Below are 13,901 nucleotides of genomic sequence, written 5' to 3'. Positions count from 1 at the left end.
CCCTTCAGGCTCCTTTTGTCCAAACCAGACAAGCCCAAAGTCCTCAGTCCCTTCTCACAGGACATTGCCTCCAGCTCTTTCACCAGCTTTGTTACCCTCCTCTGGACACATCCTTGTTTAATTGTGGGGCCCAGAACAGCACACAGTGCTCAAGGTGAGGCCGCACCAACACTCTTATAGCAGGACAGTCACCTCTGTTGACCAGCTGGTGATGCTGAGTTTGATGCACTCCAGGAGCTGTTTGCCCTCTGGGCTGCCTGGGCACGCTGCTGACTCCTACTGAGTCTGCTGCCAACCAGCACCTCCAGATCCCTTCCTGCAGGGCTGCTCTCCAGTCAATCCTCTACCAGTTTGTGCCAAGCGTTACTCCATCCCAAGTGCAGAATACGGCATTCAGACTTGTTAAATTTTGTGTCATTAATCACTGCCCAGTGATTAGTTGATCCAATCTATCTAGATCCCTCTGCAAGGCTTTTGTCCAAACAGCATCTCCCAGTTTAGTATCCTCAGCGAATTTGCTAATGGTGCATTCAACTCCTGCATCCATATCATTGATAAAAATACTGAACAGAGCTGGCCCTAGAATTGGGCCCTGAGGTACATCACTGGTAACAGGCTGCCAGCCAGATGTAGCCCCATTCACTGCAACCCTTTGAGCGCTGTTCCTTGGCCTCCAGCTCGCTGTGTACCTGCTCATCTTAGAGAAGGATGCTATGAGGGGCAGTATCAAAAGCCTGTGTATTTTGATGTTTAAATACTTTCTTTTGTAACACTTAGTCATGCTGGAGTGTTCCTTTGCTGATGGTCTCCAGATGGTGCATCACGTTGAAGTACTCTAGAACTCTCTTCTAGCTTGCTAGATTCTCACTCCATAGATTCTTTGTCAGCTTCTGAGTTCCAGTGTTCTGTTAGCCTCTCCTTTTGAAAGTTAGATTTTGCCATGTTGCTACAGAAGCCCTTTTCCATCTAGAGATGATCCAAAGATCTCCATCTGGTTTAACCACTAATTTTTCAAGAATTAAATCTAGGGATTTACTGCCTTTGGAACACAACATATTGAAGAAAGATCTTGGCAGTGTCCTCTAGGCACAATTTCTTGTAATACTCGTTTCTAGATGAAGGTGGGAAGTGAGTTGTGTGCCTGTCTTGCTAGACATTTGTCAGTGCTCAGGATAAATTTTTGTTGCATGTTCAGGATTAACTGCATGGAAGTATTTGGAGATTCAGGACATTTTATTGTTTCTGAACCTGGGTGGATTTGGCAAAGCTCTGGCAGAAAGTATTACACTCAGCATGTCTTAAACCATTCTTGATATGGTGTTTGCTAATAACCAGAGTATAAATTGCCTGCGGATGATTGTCTGCAGATGATCACAGTTTTAGTGATTCATCATGGAATTATTAGCTCATGTAATGAGAATTGTCTCTTTCTACAAATATCCTTTTGACCATGCTTCAGTTTATCTTACAGTTGATTTAAAGTCCCTTCTTGCTTGACTCAAGAACGGGTGTATGGTTTTATGCCCATGGTATAATACCAGGAAAAGCATCTTATTTGAGCTGTGTATAACAGTTCTCCTGACATAGAGTCCTTTGAAGCAGCATAGCAGTCAGCATAAAGTAGCACAAATAAAGGCTTTGAGCAGTGTGCTGCTGAATAGATCTCAGAGATAAATGGCAGGCAGGGAATGCACAACGTGCAGCAGAGATGGTAATTGCTTGGCTTGGAGCTTGGAGCTAACGCTGCCATCAGTTTCATCCTCTTGCATAGGGCAAGGTTTATAAAAGTCACTGGGACTCCTTGAGTATAACAACCCATGTACTTACTTGGAAAGCAATGCCAATTTGAGCAGCTCCTACTCTGCTTTGTCCTTGTTGACTATCACAGAATCATAGAATCAGCTGGATTGGAAAAGACCTCTGAGATCATCAAGTCCAACCCTTGATCCAACACTACTGTGCTTACTAGACCATGGCACTAAGTGCTATGAATTAAATCTGGGAACTGATTTGTTGGAAAAATAATTTGGCAGACAAGTTTGTTTTTAACTAGGGTCTGCTACAGTTGTTCAGTGGAGGGACTGACACACAGTGGGAATTACTGCTGAAGGTTGCAGTGAAAGGAGGAACTGGAGCTTGGTGCTGCTGTTTAAATAAATGTGTGTGTAACTGTGCCCTTGGGCTCCACACCCAAGGTTTATGATGCTGGATAGAACCTGGAGTAGGGAAGCGGTTCTGTTTGTTAAATAATTAAAACTTGTTATAAGCAGCTCAAGTGCAGATAATCTTGCTGACTAAAATTTTTTTCTTTCTGTTGAGTCATTCTGTTGGTTTGATCATGAGTGCGTTTTTTGTTTCTTATGGGCTTTTGGTGGTAGTTGTTTTTTGGAGGGAGGTATGGATGTGTACCAATGCTTTTAAAACTGAAACTGGAAGGAGTTGCTATTGCTTAATTTAATTTCTGTGTAGGATTGGAAAATTAGAGAAAGGGAAAAAATGCAACCCAGCATTGCAGCCAAATTAGAGTATTTATCTTCAGTTTTGCAGTTTCTTGCATTTCTAAGAATGTGTCAAGTTCATTTGCTTATTTCTTATATTAAAGCATCAATGTACTGTAATTAAATAGCATTTCAGTTATATGAATAGGTTCTTTGTATTTCCTTGAGAAATTGCATCACATGGAATTAATTACATTTTTGTGGTTTTGCTTTTAATCTAGAATAAATGTTGATGAAAATCTGAGAAGTGTTCTCAGGGGGGTCTGGTACCTTAAAAAGAGGCTCTTACTGTTTCTTTGATAACACTTGTTCAGGATCTTATGTGTCCCTATTATGTTGATCTAAAGCAATGAGGATAAACAACTGCTGACTGATGACTCAGTAGTGGTGTGTTGATTATAAAGCAAACAAATGAAAATATATCTCAATTTTATTTCACTGTGTTGTGTTTTCTATGGTAATGAAATGTCTGTCAACTTGTTGCCGCTTGACTTGCAGCTTATTCTATCATTTGTGTTGGCATATGATTCTGCAACATATTGAAGTTGAGAGAAACGTTTTGGACTCTCAAGTCTACACATTTTTTTTTTTATAGAATGTGTTTAATAATTGAATTTTTAATGATTTTGTTTTGTGCTTTAAAACTGAAGTTTTTCTGGTCTACTAAAAAAAAAAGTCAAGCATTGTTATTATTTATCATAATCACTATGAAATGATCATGTTTTAAATAGTTCAAATATATACACCTTATGTGTATATCTGAAAATGGTTTTGTATTTTCTTGCAGCTAACAGAAGATGAAATTGCAACTATTCTGAAATCTACTCTTAAAGGACTTGAATACTTGCACTTTATGAGAAAAATACATAGAGATATAAAAGCTGGAAACATCCTTCTTAACACCGAGGGACATGCAAAATTAGCTGATTTTGGTGTGGCTGGCCAGTTAACAGTAAGTACCTGTACAAAGATATTTTAAAAATGCTTTAGTGCTTCTAACCATGTTCTTTTACCTTTGTCTTCTGCCTTGAATTTTGTGCCTGAGAAGTGACTAGTGGTAGTGGCAGAACTAACACTCTTTATCATGATGAATATTTAGTGTATTACAGGGCTATAGTTGTTTTTGTAACCCAGTGTATGTCAAGAGCCTGATGATCTCACTTTAAATTTTAGTTTGAGGTTTATGATTATTACCACCTATCTGTCCTCTGTAGGATGATGGCCTGAATCTGTTTGGTCTTAATTGGAAGTCACTACCATTTGACCTTTAGGTGGCCAACTTAACTTTTAAATATAGAATTGATATCAAAATAATCTGAAAATAAGCATCTCTGGTTTAATTGCATAAATAATATAATTACAGGATACCATGGCAAAACGTAATACTGTTATAGGAACTCCATTTTGGATGGCTCCTGAAGTAATACAAGAGATTGGCTATAACTGTGTGGCAGACATCTGGTCCCTTGGTATCACTTCAATAGAAATGGCTGAAGGAAAGCCTCCATATGCTGATATTCACCCAATGAGGGTAAGTGTGTGTGGTGGTGTTTTTTTATTTGTTGTATTTTAAAAAAAACTGCAAATGCACAAAACATTGAAAGAAACCTAATAGTGGAACCTTAAAACCGTGTGTTTATGAATGGACATTTTAAGACTGACAGTTTTTACTTTCTGTGTTGCTTCCTATTTACTCACTTGCCTGTGTTTTAACATGTTTCTGTAAGGTTTCAGAATGCCTTTATCGCCACTTGAGAGGGAGTTAAAGCAGTAAGCATTTAATTGGCTTGAAGGCGAAATATAGAGCCTTGTGCATACTGTACCTGCACTTGGAGAGTTCTATCACCAGGAGTCCTTTGAAAGGCAGTTTTGAATCAAAGGTGACCTAAAGAAGGTTTCAGAATTGTCCTGTGTGAGCAGTGCTAGTATTAGTAACATCTGACAGCTTTTATTTATTAGTGACTCTTAAAGTCTCTTACTGAATTAGTTTATTTTTTGTAAAATAAAATCACTTCACTTGGAGAAGTTCATGGGAGTCAATGTTTATCTAGGAATATCTTGCCACTGTTAGTCGTACTTTTATTATTTTTGTAATGAGCTGTAGAATAGCTATGATGATTGCACTGAGCATCAATAAACACTCCATTCTTAAATTTTTTATATCTAAAGCCCATTTTATATTAATAAGACACTTTATATTGCCTGAAGCATATCTTTTTTCAAAAAACTCTTTGTAATTGGCTGCAAAAATGACATGCATACTATATTATTTTATTCAATTTCCTTTTGCCTCATATATCAGGATCTTAATATAAGGAAACCACCATTATCAAAAGAAAAGGTACTGTTCATACGTGATTATGGTAGGGTGTTGCTTATATGAGTTGAAGTGTATTTAGTGCTGTTGGGTTCTTGATTTTTGTTTGTGGGTTCTTGGCTTTTGGGTGTGTGTGCTTTTGGAGCAGGGATCTTTCCTGAAATTTCATGGCAATGTGCAGCTCTGTTAAAACTAGTGAGTGTTTTGCAATTTAGAAACATAACATAATTTTGTAAGCAAATTTTAGTAGTTTTCCTGCACCATATTTTTTTCTGCGTAATTAACTGTTTTTAAATTACAATTCAAACTGAAAATACTTGGATGAAATCTGTGAAGAAAATAAGTATCTCTGAAGCTTGTTTTTGATGGGAATTTAAGACAAAATAACATCTAAATAATATTTTGAAGAATGATTGATGAAAAATTAAATTTATCAAGTGGCTGTGATTTTTGGTTATATTCTAATGAAAATATCTTAATCACATCTCAGTGACATCACTGTATGTAGTTGCACTAAGCTATTGAAAGGTGAGGACTGCATTATCAGTGAGGATTTTTATGTGCATGACAATAGCTGCTTATAAATCAAAGGTCACTGAGTTTGAATGCTTGTGGATCTGTTCAGTTCTTGCAATCAAGTGAATGCTATCAAAGGCCAAAGCAATTTAACACGACAATTCTGGATTACACAGAACATGCGTTTTTGTTAATAAATTACGTTACGGTTTTTAAGGGCTTGTATGCAGTTAGTGCTCTTTTGTATATTTGATACCTACAGTTTTTCTTAATTTTTATTAGTGAGTTGTTACAGTGGTTAACAAGAAATACACAGATTTAAGTTGCAATAGGTTTCCTGGTGTCATATGATACAACTTCACAGGACTTTTGGACATATGTAGATGCTTTCCTACTTTGTTTTAGTTATGACATAGAATTGATACAGGCAAGCATGAAAGCTTGGGCAAATTTTCATTGCTTTTTCTAGATGTTACTTGAGTTCTGTGGTATTTATGTAAGGCACAGTTTTGTTGCCTGGGAATGCACAGTGAAATTACCGTGTGCACTATTTTGCTATAGGCTGGTTGGCACTACCACAAAGGTAATGCATTGCCAGTAGGCCATTTCCTTGTCAACTGAATTTACAGCTTAATAGAAATATTACATGACTTCTTTAAACAAGTGTTTTGGCAGAGAGGAAATAGCAGATTCCATGCAAACAAGCATAGCTTCCTCTGCTTAACCACACTCTAACTACTCTAAAGAATTGTATTCGTTTCAGCTGGGAGAGAAGAAGAGGGGGGTGCAAAATGGAATTTTGGGGGTGGGGGGAAGAAAAAGCAGTTTTTTTCTGCTTAGGTGTTACTGTAGTAGTATATTTGACTGCATAAGTGTCATCAATGCTATTTCACTTGTTTCTCCTGCAAACCTGAGTTCAGCAGGGCTTGTAGTTGTCATACTTGGTTTGAGACTCAAAGGTCAAGACCACTTGCAAGCTCAGTAGTTCTAATGCTTTATTCACCTAAGAATTATGAAATGCCTGACAGATTCTATGAGTCTGTTTCTGCCTTTGCTAATGATGAAAAGTGAAACTTCTCTATTTTCTACATTTGGGTTTTTTTTCCAAAGAAGGAGTGTTTTCAAGTAGTTTTAAAGGAGGGAAAAATACAGCTGTCCTTAAGATTACCCTAAATCATGGTGATACAGCCACTAGAAATAGCAAGGAATTTGCTGATAAGTCAAAAAATCACTCAAACCTAGATAATTTAACCCATCTAACAGGGCTAAAGGCATGTTGATTGCAGTAGACTGTGCAGCAACCAGGGTTAATGTGTCTGACAGTGTTTGCTTCTGCCTCTGATTGCTCTGCTGGGATGAGCACTTAGGAATTTATAGTGGAGCTAATTAAAGGGGACTTCAGTGTGGTTCTAGAGCAAGACTCAATCCTACTCTGAAGCTGCAGTGATGTTTTAACAGCTCTACTTCTGTGTTCACATTGACTGCAGCATGTATGCTGTCCTGTAGTGATAAAGTATTTGTTTTAACAGTGTCAAAATTTAATTCAAACCATTAAATGTTTTGTTCAGTCACTCCTCATCATGTGCTATCTGTCCTTTTTAATTTCTGAATTCCTTTTTTTTTAGTCTGTAGTGAAAGCATAGAGACTGGCACTGTTTTGCTGTAGTAGTTGTGATGTTGCTTTTTTGCTCAAAATTGGTAACATCCTTTTGAAATATTCTGTCTTTGCTAATCAAGCCATGATCTCAAAATGTCACATAAGATTGTTCCTGGTAGAAGATTGTTTAAGTTGCAAAGTTTTTATTTGATCCATCTACTGCTGATATTTGGCTTTATTAACAAGTAGCTTAATAACACTTTGCTATAAAGCTAATCTTAAACCTTAAAAATGGCTGTTTTTTGAGGTCCTTTCTATAGACCACCCTTACCCACATTTTTCCTTATGTTCATGCAATGACATAATTAGTTATTCCTGTGAGGCTGAGGATCAAGTGTGGGCTGCTGGTGTTAGAGACAGCCTGTCCTTAGCCAGGAGTTCCTGAGCTTTCTGTTAAGCAAACACTAATGTTTTTGTGGCCTCACATGAAGTTGGATAAAGGAATTAATGTTCTGAAAAGTTAACCTGGTAGAAACCTGCTAGAACTGAGCCAGTGAAGTTGTAGGAGCCTGTAGGTGGACAGGAAAAATGGGTTGAGTGGAGTTACTGCTTTTGAGACCTTTAGACCAACTATAGCACTGCAATGTGTGTTTTATAAAATTTGCTCTTTTTGCGAGGTCAACAGTTAATGACAGGTTGGTGTGCTTCAAATAAATGCTGGTAGCTCGCTTAAAAAGGAGAAGAAAAGAAAGCCAGAAAAACCCCAGACTCTTTTCTTTCATGCTTATCAAGCATCTGCAATAATTCACATTGCTGTGGTTTGGAGGAAGCTGGTGGTAGATGTGTTTTTCAACACTTCATAGTATTGGTTTTTGTTTCTTTATGGTGAAGTTTGTTGGAAATGGACATGTGGGCATCACATGTTCTTAAGTGATTTGGAAAAAGCCAATTCGAACTGCTTCCATTTGCCTTAAGTCCAATCATGATATTTATTTTTCCATGGAACTTACCCAGATTATCCATGCCTCCTGCTTAGCCTGTGTCATTTCCACCCTGGACTAATCTGTTTGTAATAACCTTTTATTCCTGATGTATCTTGTAACAATCTGCCATTTCCTAGTTTTTTATTCTCGATATATTGTATTAAAACTGGAGATTGAAGTGAGAATTATTGCTCTGTAAAGCTGTAAGAAAAAAGGAGTTGGAGCATATCAGTCAGATTGGGACCACTTTTTCAGCCATTGAGAAAATGGTTTCTTCCATGCCTTTTGTGCCAGAAGCTGAGGAGAGGAAAAAAGAAAAAACATTTCTGGGGATGTCAGTTGTCTTTCTGTGGAGTCACTCCTGCATTTTTTCTCTTCAACAGGTGATGTTATCAGTTTATTATTTTCTCTGAGAGTTCACCTATCTTATCTCAGCATTACTGCTTTTAAATTCGTGTAGGTTTGTAAAAGTATATTATATGGTTTTCTTATTTTAGTGCCTTTGCTTATCTTTAGAAAAGACTTTGAATTAACTTTTAAAAGTCCTTTACCTTTTAAGAACTTTCTATGAGATACTTTGTTAATTTATAACTTAAGATCTTGCCTGCTGTATCAAGATAGAGTGAGCTAATATTTAAAGAGTTTAAAATATGGATATTTAATTGTACATTACTGCTCATTATTTTACTACTCTTCTAAATCTTGTGGAAGAATGACAGTGAGCTGCGATGATACCAGGGGCATGTAATGTGTGTTTGCAGTGGGGGCCTAAGACACTGATGTGATACAGTTGAGACAGCTTGGAGAAGCATGTGTTTTGGCTGCAGGTTTTTCAAAGAGCTGTTGGAAGACCTTTGGACCTCTCTAGGCCTTTAAATGGAATTTTTCCATTTGCTTTAAACAGATCTAAATGCAGGCGATGGCTGCAAAGGGGTGGTATTCCTACCTTTTCCATACATTTTCAACACCCCTTTCTGCTGGAACCAGCATTTAACTGGCCACATGATGAGCTGGATCAGAAAATGAATCCATCTGAAAACTAACCAAGTAACAAGAAGTAGCTTTCACTAACATTGTTAATGTGGTACTTGAACTAGGTGGGGACAAAAATGTGTGGCTGGAACTGGTAGGAGAATTGGGTCATCTGGTTTTGGCCATCAGCCAAATTGACTGAAGATAATTGCAAAACCAGAGTCTCAGCTGGCTATTTGTAAATTTATTATGATTAAAATTTAATAATTATTTGGAGAAACTCCTGTATACATAAGCTACAGCTGTAGGTGCAGTGCTGCCATGCTGGTTTTGCTGCCCTGGGTTGCTTTAACATTTGAGGGCAGAGTCTGAGGGAAAGGGAAGAGAATCCTCTTCCTTTTTCTGATAGACTGGTGCCTGTAGACTGCGGAGCTTCTCTGGAGATAAATAAGACCTTTAAAAATGCTTGTTTTAAGGGACAGACTGACATTTTTGTAGCTGTTTGAGCTGTCCTTTTGGACTTTTTCTGGTTGGGCGTATCAATAAAATTAGAAAGGATACAGCAGAACTTCATGGGGAAACTTCCAGTGGCCCTCAGTTTCCATGCAGCTGAAGGCAGGTGTTGCTTCATAATATATTTGCTTCTGTAGTACTATTTATAGCCAAAATTTCAAATAGATGTTATAACTTTATTCAAGGAAAAAAAGTGAGCACAATTAATTCCAGACAGTATTGGTCTAATAGAAAATAAAGTATGTTCTCTATATAGATTGGGGGAAAAAAAAATAAAAAAAAAAAGAAAAAGCCAGTGTCAACTCTAAGGAAGTGTGACTTAGTTTATTTAAGGATTCTTAAAAAAGGAAAACTTTAAATTTTCATTTAAATATGCTGCTACTTCAAATCAGTAAATAACCTGTCCACTTAATTTGATGAGACAATACTGTCAGCAGTACATTAAAAAAAAAAAAGGTGCCAAATGCTTTTTCATTCAAGATTTATTTCACTTGTCAAAAGAAATGTATTTATTTATCTCTTTTAAACAAGTGATCAATGTTTATAGTGCTTAAACAGACCTCCTCCTCACCTCAGCTGCTTCTGGTGTGGTAAGTTATTGCTGAGGTGTGGACCGGTTCCCAAAACCCTGTTCATGATTTGACTCCTTTCAACAAGGCTTCTGGAATGGAGAGATGATAAATGTTGGGCAAATTAAAATAAGTAATTGCATACATTTGAACTTGCATGTCTGTGCATGTTCCATTTTTTGTGAGCAATTACCTGATGTGATACCTAAATGAAATATTTTCGTTGAATTTGTTGGAACTTTAATATCTAGATAATAGATCTACTGACCACCAGGGGAATTGCTCTTTCTGTGAATTAAGATGACAGTGCTTGCTGTAATTGTAATGAGAATTGGACTTACTTGGTTTTTTTTGTCAGTGTTCTTTGATCGGTATGTAAAAGCATGTTTTCTGTGGGTTCTTTTATGTTAACTTGAGAAAATACATTTCTAAATTTTCTGGAATACAATTAAGGTAACTGTTAACTGTTGCAATAATGTCATTTTTACTAGGTGAAAAGAGACAATTTTTAGGTACTTGGTAGTAGCATCAGTTTGACATTACTTTTCCTTGCAGTTGAGTTATTTTTAGCAGTGGATTGAAAAGTAAATAAAGGATGAACTGCAGTCCTGCAGACAAATCGTGATTTGTCAAAGTTGCACTTGTGGCTCCTGGGTAAGGAACTCATAGAGGTGCAGAGATCCTGCTCTGTAGATTAGTCTTTTTCATTTCAAGATGTATGTGGTTCTCCAAACTGAAAGTTATGATTGATGATTTTAGTTAAAATATACTTGGTGTTCACTTACATATATTTGCTGATTTCAAATGCTTTCTTCCTTTAGCTCCTATTCTTTGTGAAAATGCTGGGTATAGACACAGACATAGTACACTTTGAATGTAACTTCTTTTTTAGTATTTAATTCCTGCAGGATTAATGGAGGCAGTGAATTTGAAAATTCATTTTTAATTTATTTATTTGTTTGTGATCAGCCTGTCTATGGACTTATTGTAGAGGAGACAAGAATATTCTGATGAGTGAGAAAGTCAACCCAGACAAGTGCCCCCATGATATAATCTAGTTTATTGTGACACAGAAATATAATTTATTCCAGTTTTTCAGCATGCCTAGCATAGAATTTTAAATAAAATTTCTCTATACCAAGCACAACTTAGCCAAGAAAGGTAAATAGCATAAAAGAAATAGTATGTGAGTTGTGAATTGTCCTCGGACGCTGCAGACAAGTTTAGAGATATCTGGTTGCAAAAAATATGAAAAGTATCCTGTGATATTTTACTTATTTTCTTAAATTGCAATTGATAGTTCATTACTTGACTTTATCAGATTAAGTTACATGTATTGAGCCTCCAAGAGAATGATGCTCAAGCTTGGCAGCATCCGCTTTCCAAAACTTGACAGCTTGCTATGCCAAGGGATAGTATGCTTAACATCAACCCATTTCATGTGAAAGGAGGGTTGTTGTAATACTGTTTTGAAAGAAAGATGGGAAAAATACCACTTGTTCTCTGGTGAAGCTTGCTGATGATAAAAATTTTCTCCCTAATCACCCAAGGAACTTTTTGAAGAGGTTTTGCCACATGGCTTCTCACAGAAAAGATTGAGGGATCTGCCTGGTTTACAGAACTCCTGTATGATTCAACACTAGCATTGATACAGGCACTATGGAAACATTAGAGTACTTGAGGTGTGTCTGATGATTAAATAGGATGACAAGACCTATTCTTGTCCACATTAAAGCTTTTGGAAAAGTCTACAGTCTAACGTGTGTATTTATTGCCTTCCTATAGGTACTGCTTTTTTTGCCTACTGTTTTCTTTTCTTGCATCTCGCTATCTTTTTTTTCCCTTCAGTAAAGAGGTGTGGTGAAAGTTCACACAGTAGAAGGGTTGCAATATAAATTAAAGTGCAGTTACAAGTATTTGTAGTTACAGAATCTGGCATAAATGTTTCATCGTTGTTTAGTGAATACATCTTCTTCACATCACTAGAATTTTCTTCATATCATTAGAAGTTTTGGAAATAGAATAAATGTTTATTACTGCTAAAAGTATGAATTCTTTACATTTTTTAATGATATCAGGTTTGCTGGTTGCAAAAAGGAAATGTTAATCTGTCATGTGTAATAAAGTAGCAGAAGCAGAGAATATTTGAAATTTGTACTGGAACTGGAGTTTAATTTGAATTAAATGGAAAACATTTATTTCATGCTTCTAAATGAGGATTTAATTAAAATTAAATTAGTTCATCTTTTTAGACTTACCCCTGAATAGGAAATTTGAAACGTGCTTCAGTTGATGGTTGTTTTTCTCTGACTTTGATTAATCACTTTCAAAGTAAGTGGAGGATCAGTACAGTAATTTCATAATTACACACAAGTGAGTTAACTTGAAACTTTAACTAAAATAACTGTAAAGGAAGTTTGATCTTGGTTAGTTTCATGTAATGCTGTGCATCTTCTGTGAATGATTCACATTTGGAGAAGTGCTAATTTGAAAAAAGGACCATACTCTTGATACTACCCATTTGTTTATGAGACACCTCAGTAGGGAAATGTTTGACCAGGAAATATTATTTTTCAAAGATGTTGGAACAGTAAACAGAGGTTGAATGAAACCATGAAATTAATGGAAATATTCTTGATGACTGGAGGGAGCATTGCATCAAGGCCTACATCTGTAAGCATTGTTAAAGATTGCTTGATAGAACTGTTCGTGTGGGTAAAGCCCGAATGTATTCACCAGACCTGGCATGGTGCATGTTAACAGCACCCTCTGTGTCTGAGCTGGCTGCTTCCTCCCTGGACAAATGTTAAAACAAACAGGCAAACAACCCCCCACCAAAAAACTTATTCAGAAGTTTTAAATTACTGTAGATTTGCTCATTTGTGATGTAACATCACTGTAAACGTAGCTGAGGCTGTGAAGCAAAATGATTTTGCAACTTGAAGATTTCAAGAAAATTTTATTTTAAATAGGTGATTTGTAGTAAATCACTGAGATGCATTAAAACTAGAATCACAGTTTTAATGAGAGACTTTTTTAATCAACTTTACAGTCACTGTTATTTGAAAAAGAAGTGCCTTTCCATCATTTGGGCATGTCATTGCATGCTGAATTTATTCAGTTTCTTTTTAACTCGCACTATGGACTTGGAAAATTATTTAGCAAGATGTTTATGTACAAATTTAGGAGAATTTATTTTACTAAAAATTCTGTAATACCTTGCAGGATATAGTAAAATGTACCACGGATTTATAAACTTTTAAATGAAGAGCTATATATATTTGAGATGCTTCTATTTCTTTTTATTTCCTTTATCTTTCAATTTCCAGGATTAGCACAGAATATTCAAAGTTAATTTTTGTTCAAGGGTCTGGCAGCTAGCTTCATTGAAAAGGAGGGAATTTGTGTATTGCTTTTAACTGAAATAGGTCTATTTGGATTCTTTTATGTGACTAATGTCTTGTTAAGCCATAAAAGAACTCGGTAAATAATTTTAAGGCATTCTTGGAAGCTTGAATTAATGTTTATTTATTGAAAGGAATTGTATGTTCATTTTTTCTTAAACATCTTTTCTGTCATTATGGCTAGTTGACCTGGAGGAAGTGCTTTAGAAACTTGACTGCTGTATTGCCAAATTCTAACGTATTACCATTTTTAAAAGCAAAAATGTAGTTACTTGGGTTTTAGTTAAAGGGATATTTGATTTTCTTAATTGCATGAGAGAAAACTACAATCAGATTGGGAGGAAAATATTAAGCTTCTGTTGCTGCTTACCATAAGATTTTTATATGCTTTAAGTCTATACTGGTTGTTTACTTTGTAAAAAAAAATCTAAAAAATTGCTTGAATTGAAAGGAAGGTAAAATTTGGAATGGAGAAAGCTTATTAAGATTATATGTACCCTGTTTCTGTTATGGTATTATATTGCCTTAAAAT

The 13,901-nt window shown here is 36.1% G+C and overlaps 1 protein-coding gene across 1 annotated transcript in view; it reads left to right on the top strand.

Moving 5' to 3' along the window:
- Positions 1–13,901, top strand: part of STK3 (serine/threonine kinase 3) — a 123,005-nt gene that overhangs the window by 21,819 nt on the left and 87,285 nt on the right. Inside the window, exons 5-6 of the mRNA XM_027657062.1 lie at positions 3,286–3,450; positions 3,862–4,029. Coding sequence (XP_027512863.1) covers positions 3,286–3,450; positions 3,862–4,029 — 333 coding nt within the window. The remainder of the gene's footprint in view (positions 1–3,285; positions 3,451–3,861; positions 4,030–13,901) is intronic.

Source organism: Corapipo altera, unplaced genomic scaffold, assembly GCF_003945725.1.
Source record: "Corapipo altera isolate COAL_440 unplaced genomic scaffold, ASM394572v1 52b, whole genome shotgun sequence".
NCBI classification, from domain to species: Eukaryota; Metazoa; Chordata; class Aves; order Passeriformes; family Pipridae; genus Corapipo; species Corapipo altera.
The sequence above is the reverse complement of the archived record's forward strand: the minus strand, read 5'-3'. Positions and strand labels throughout refer to the sequence as shown.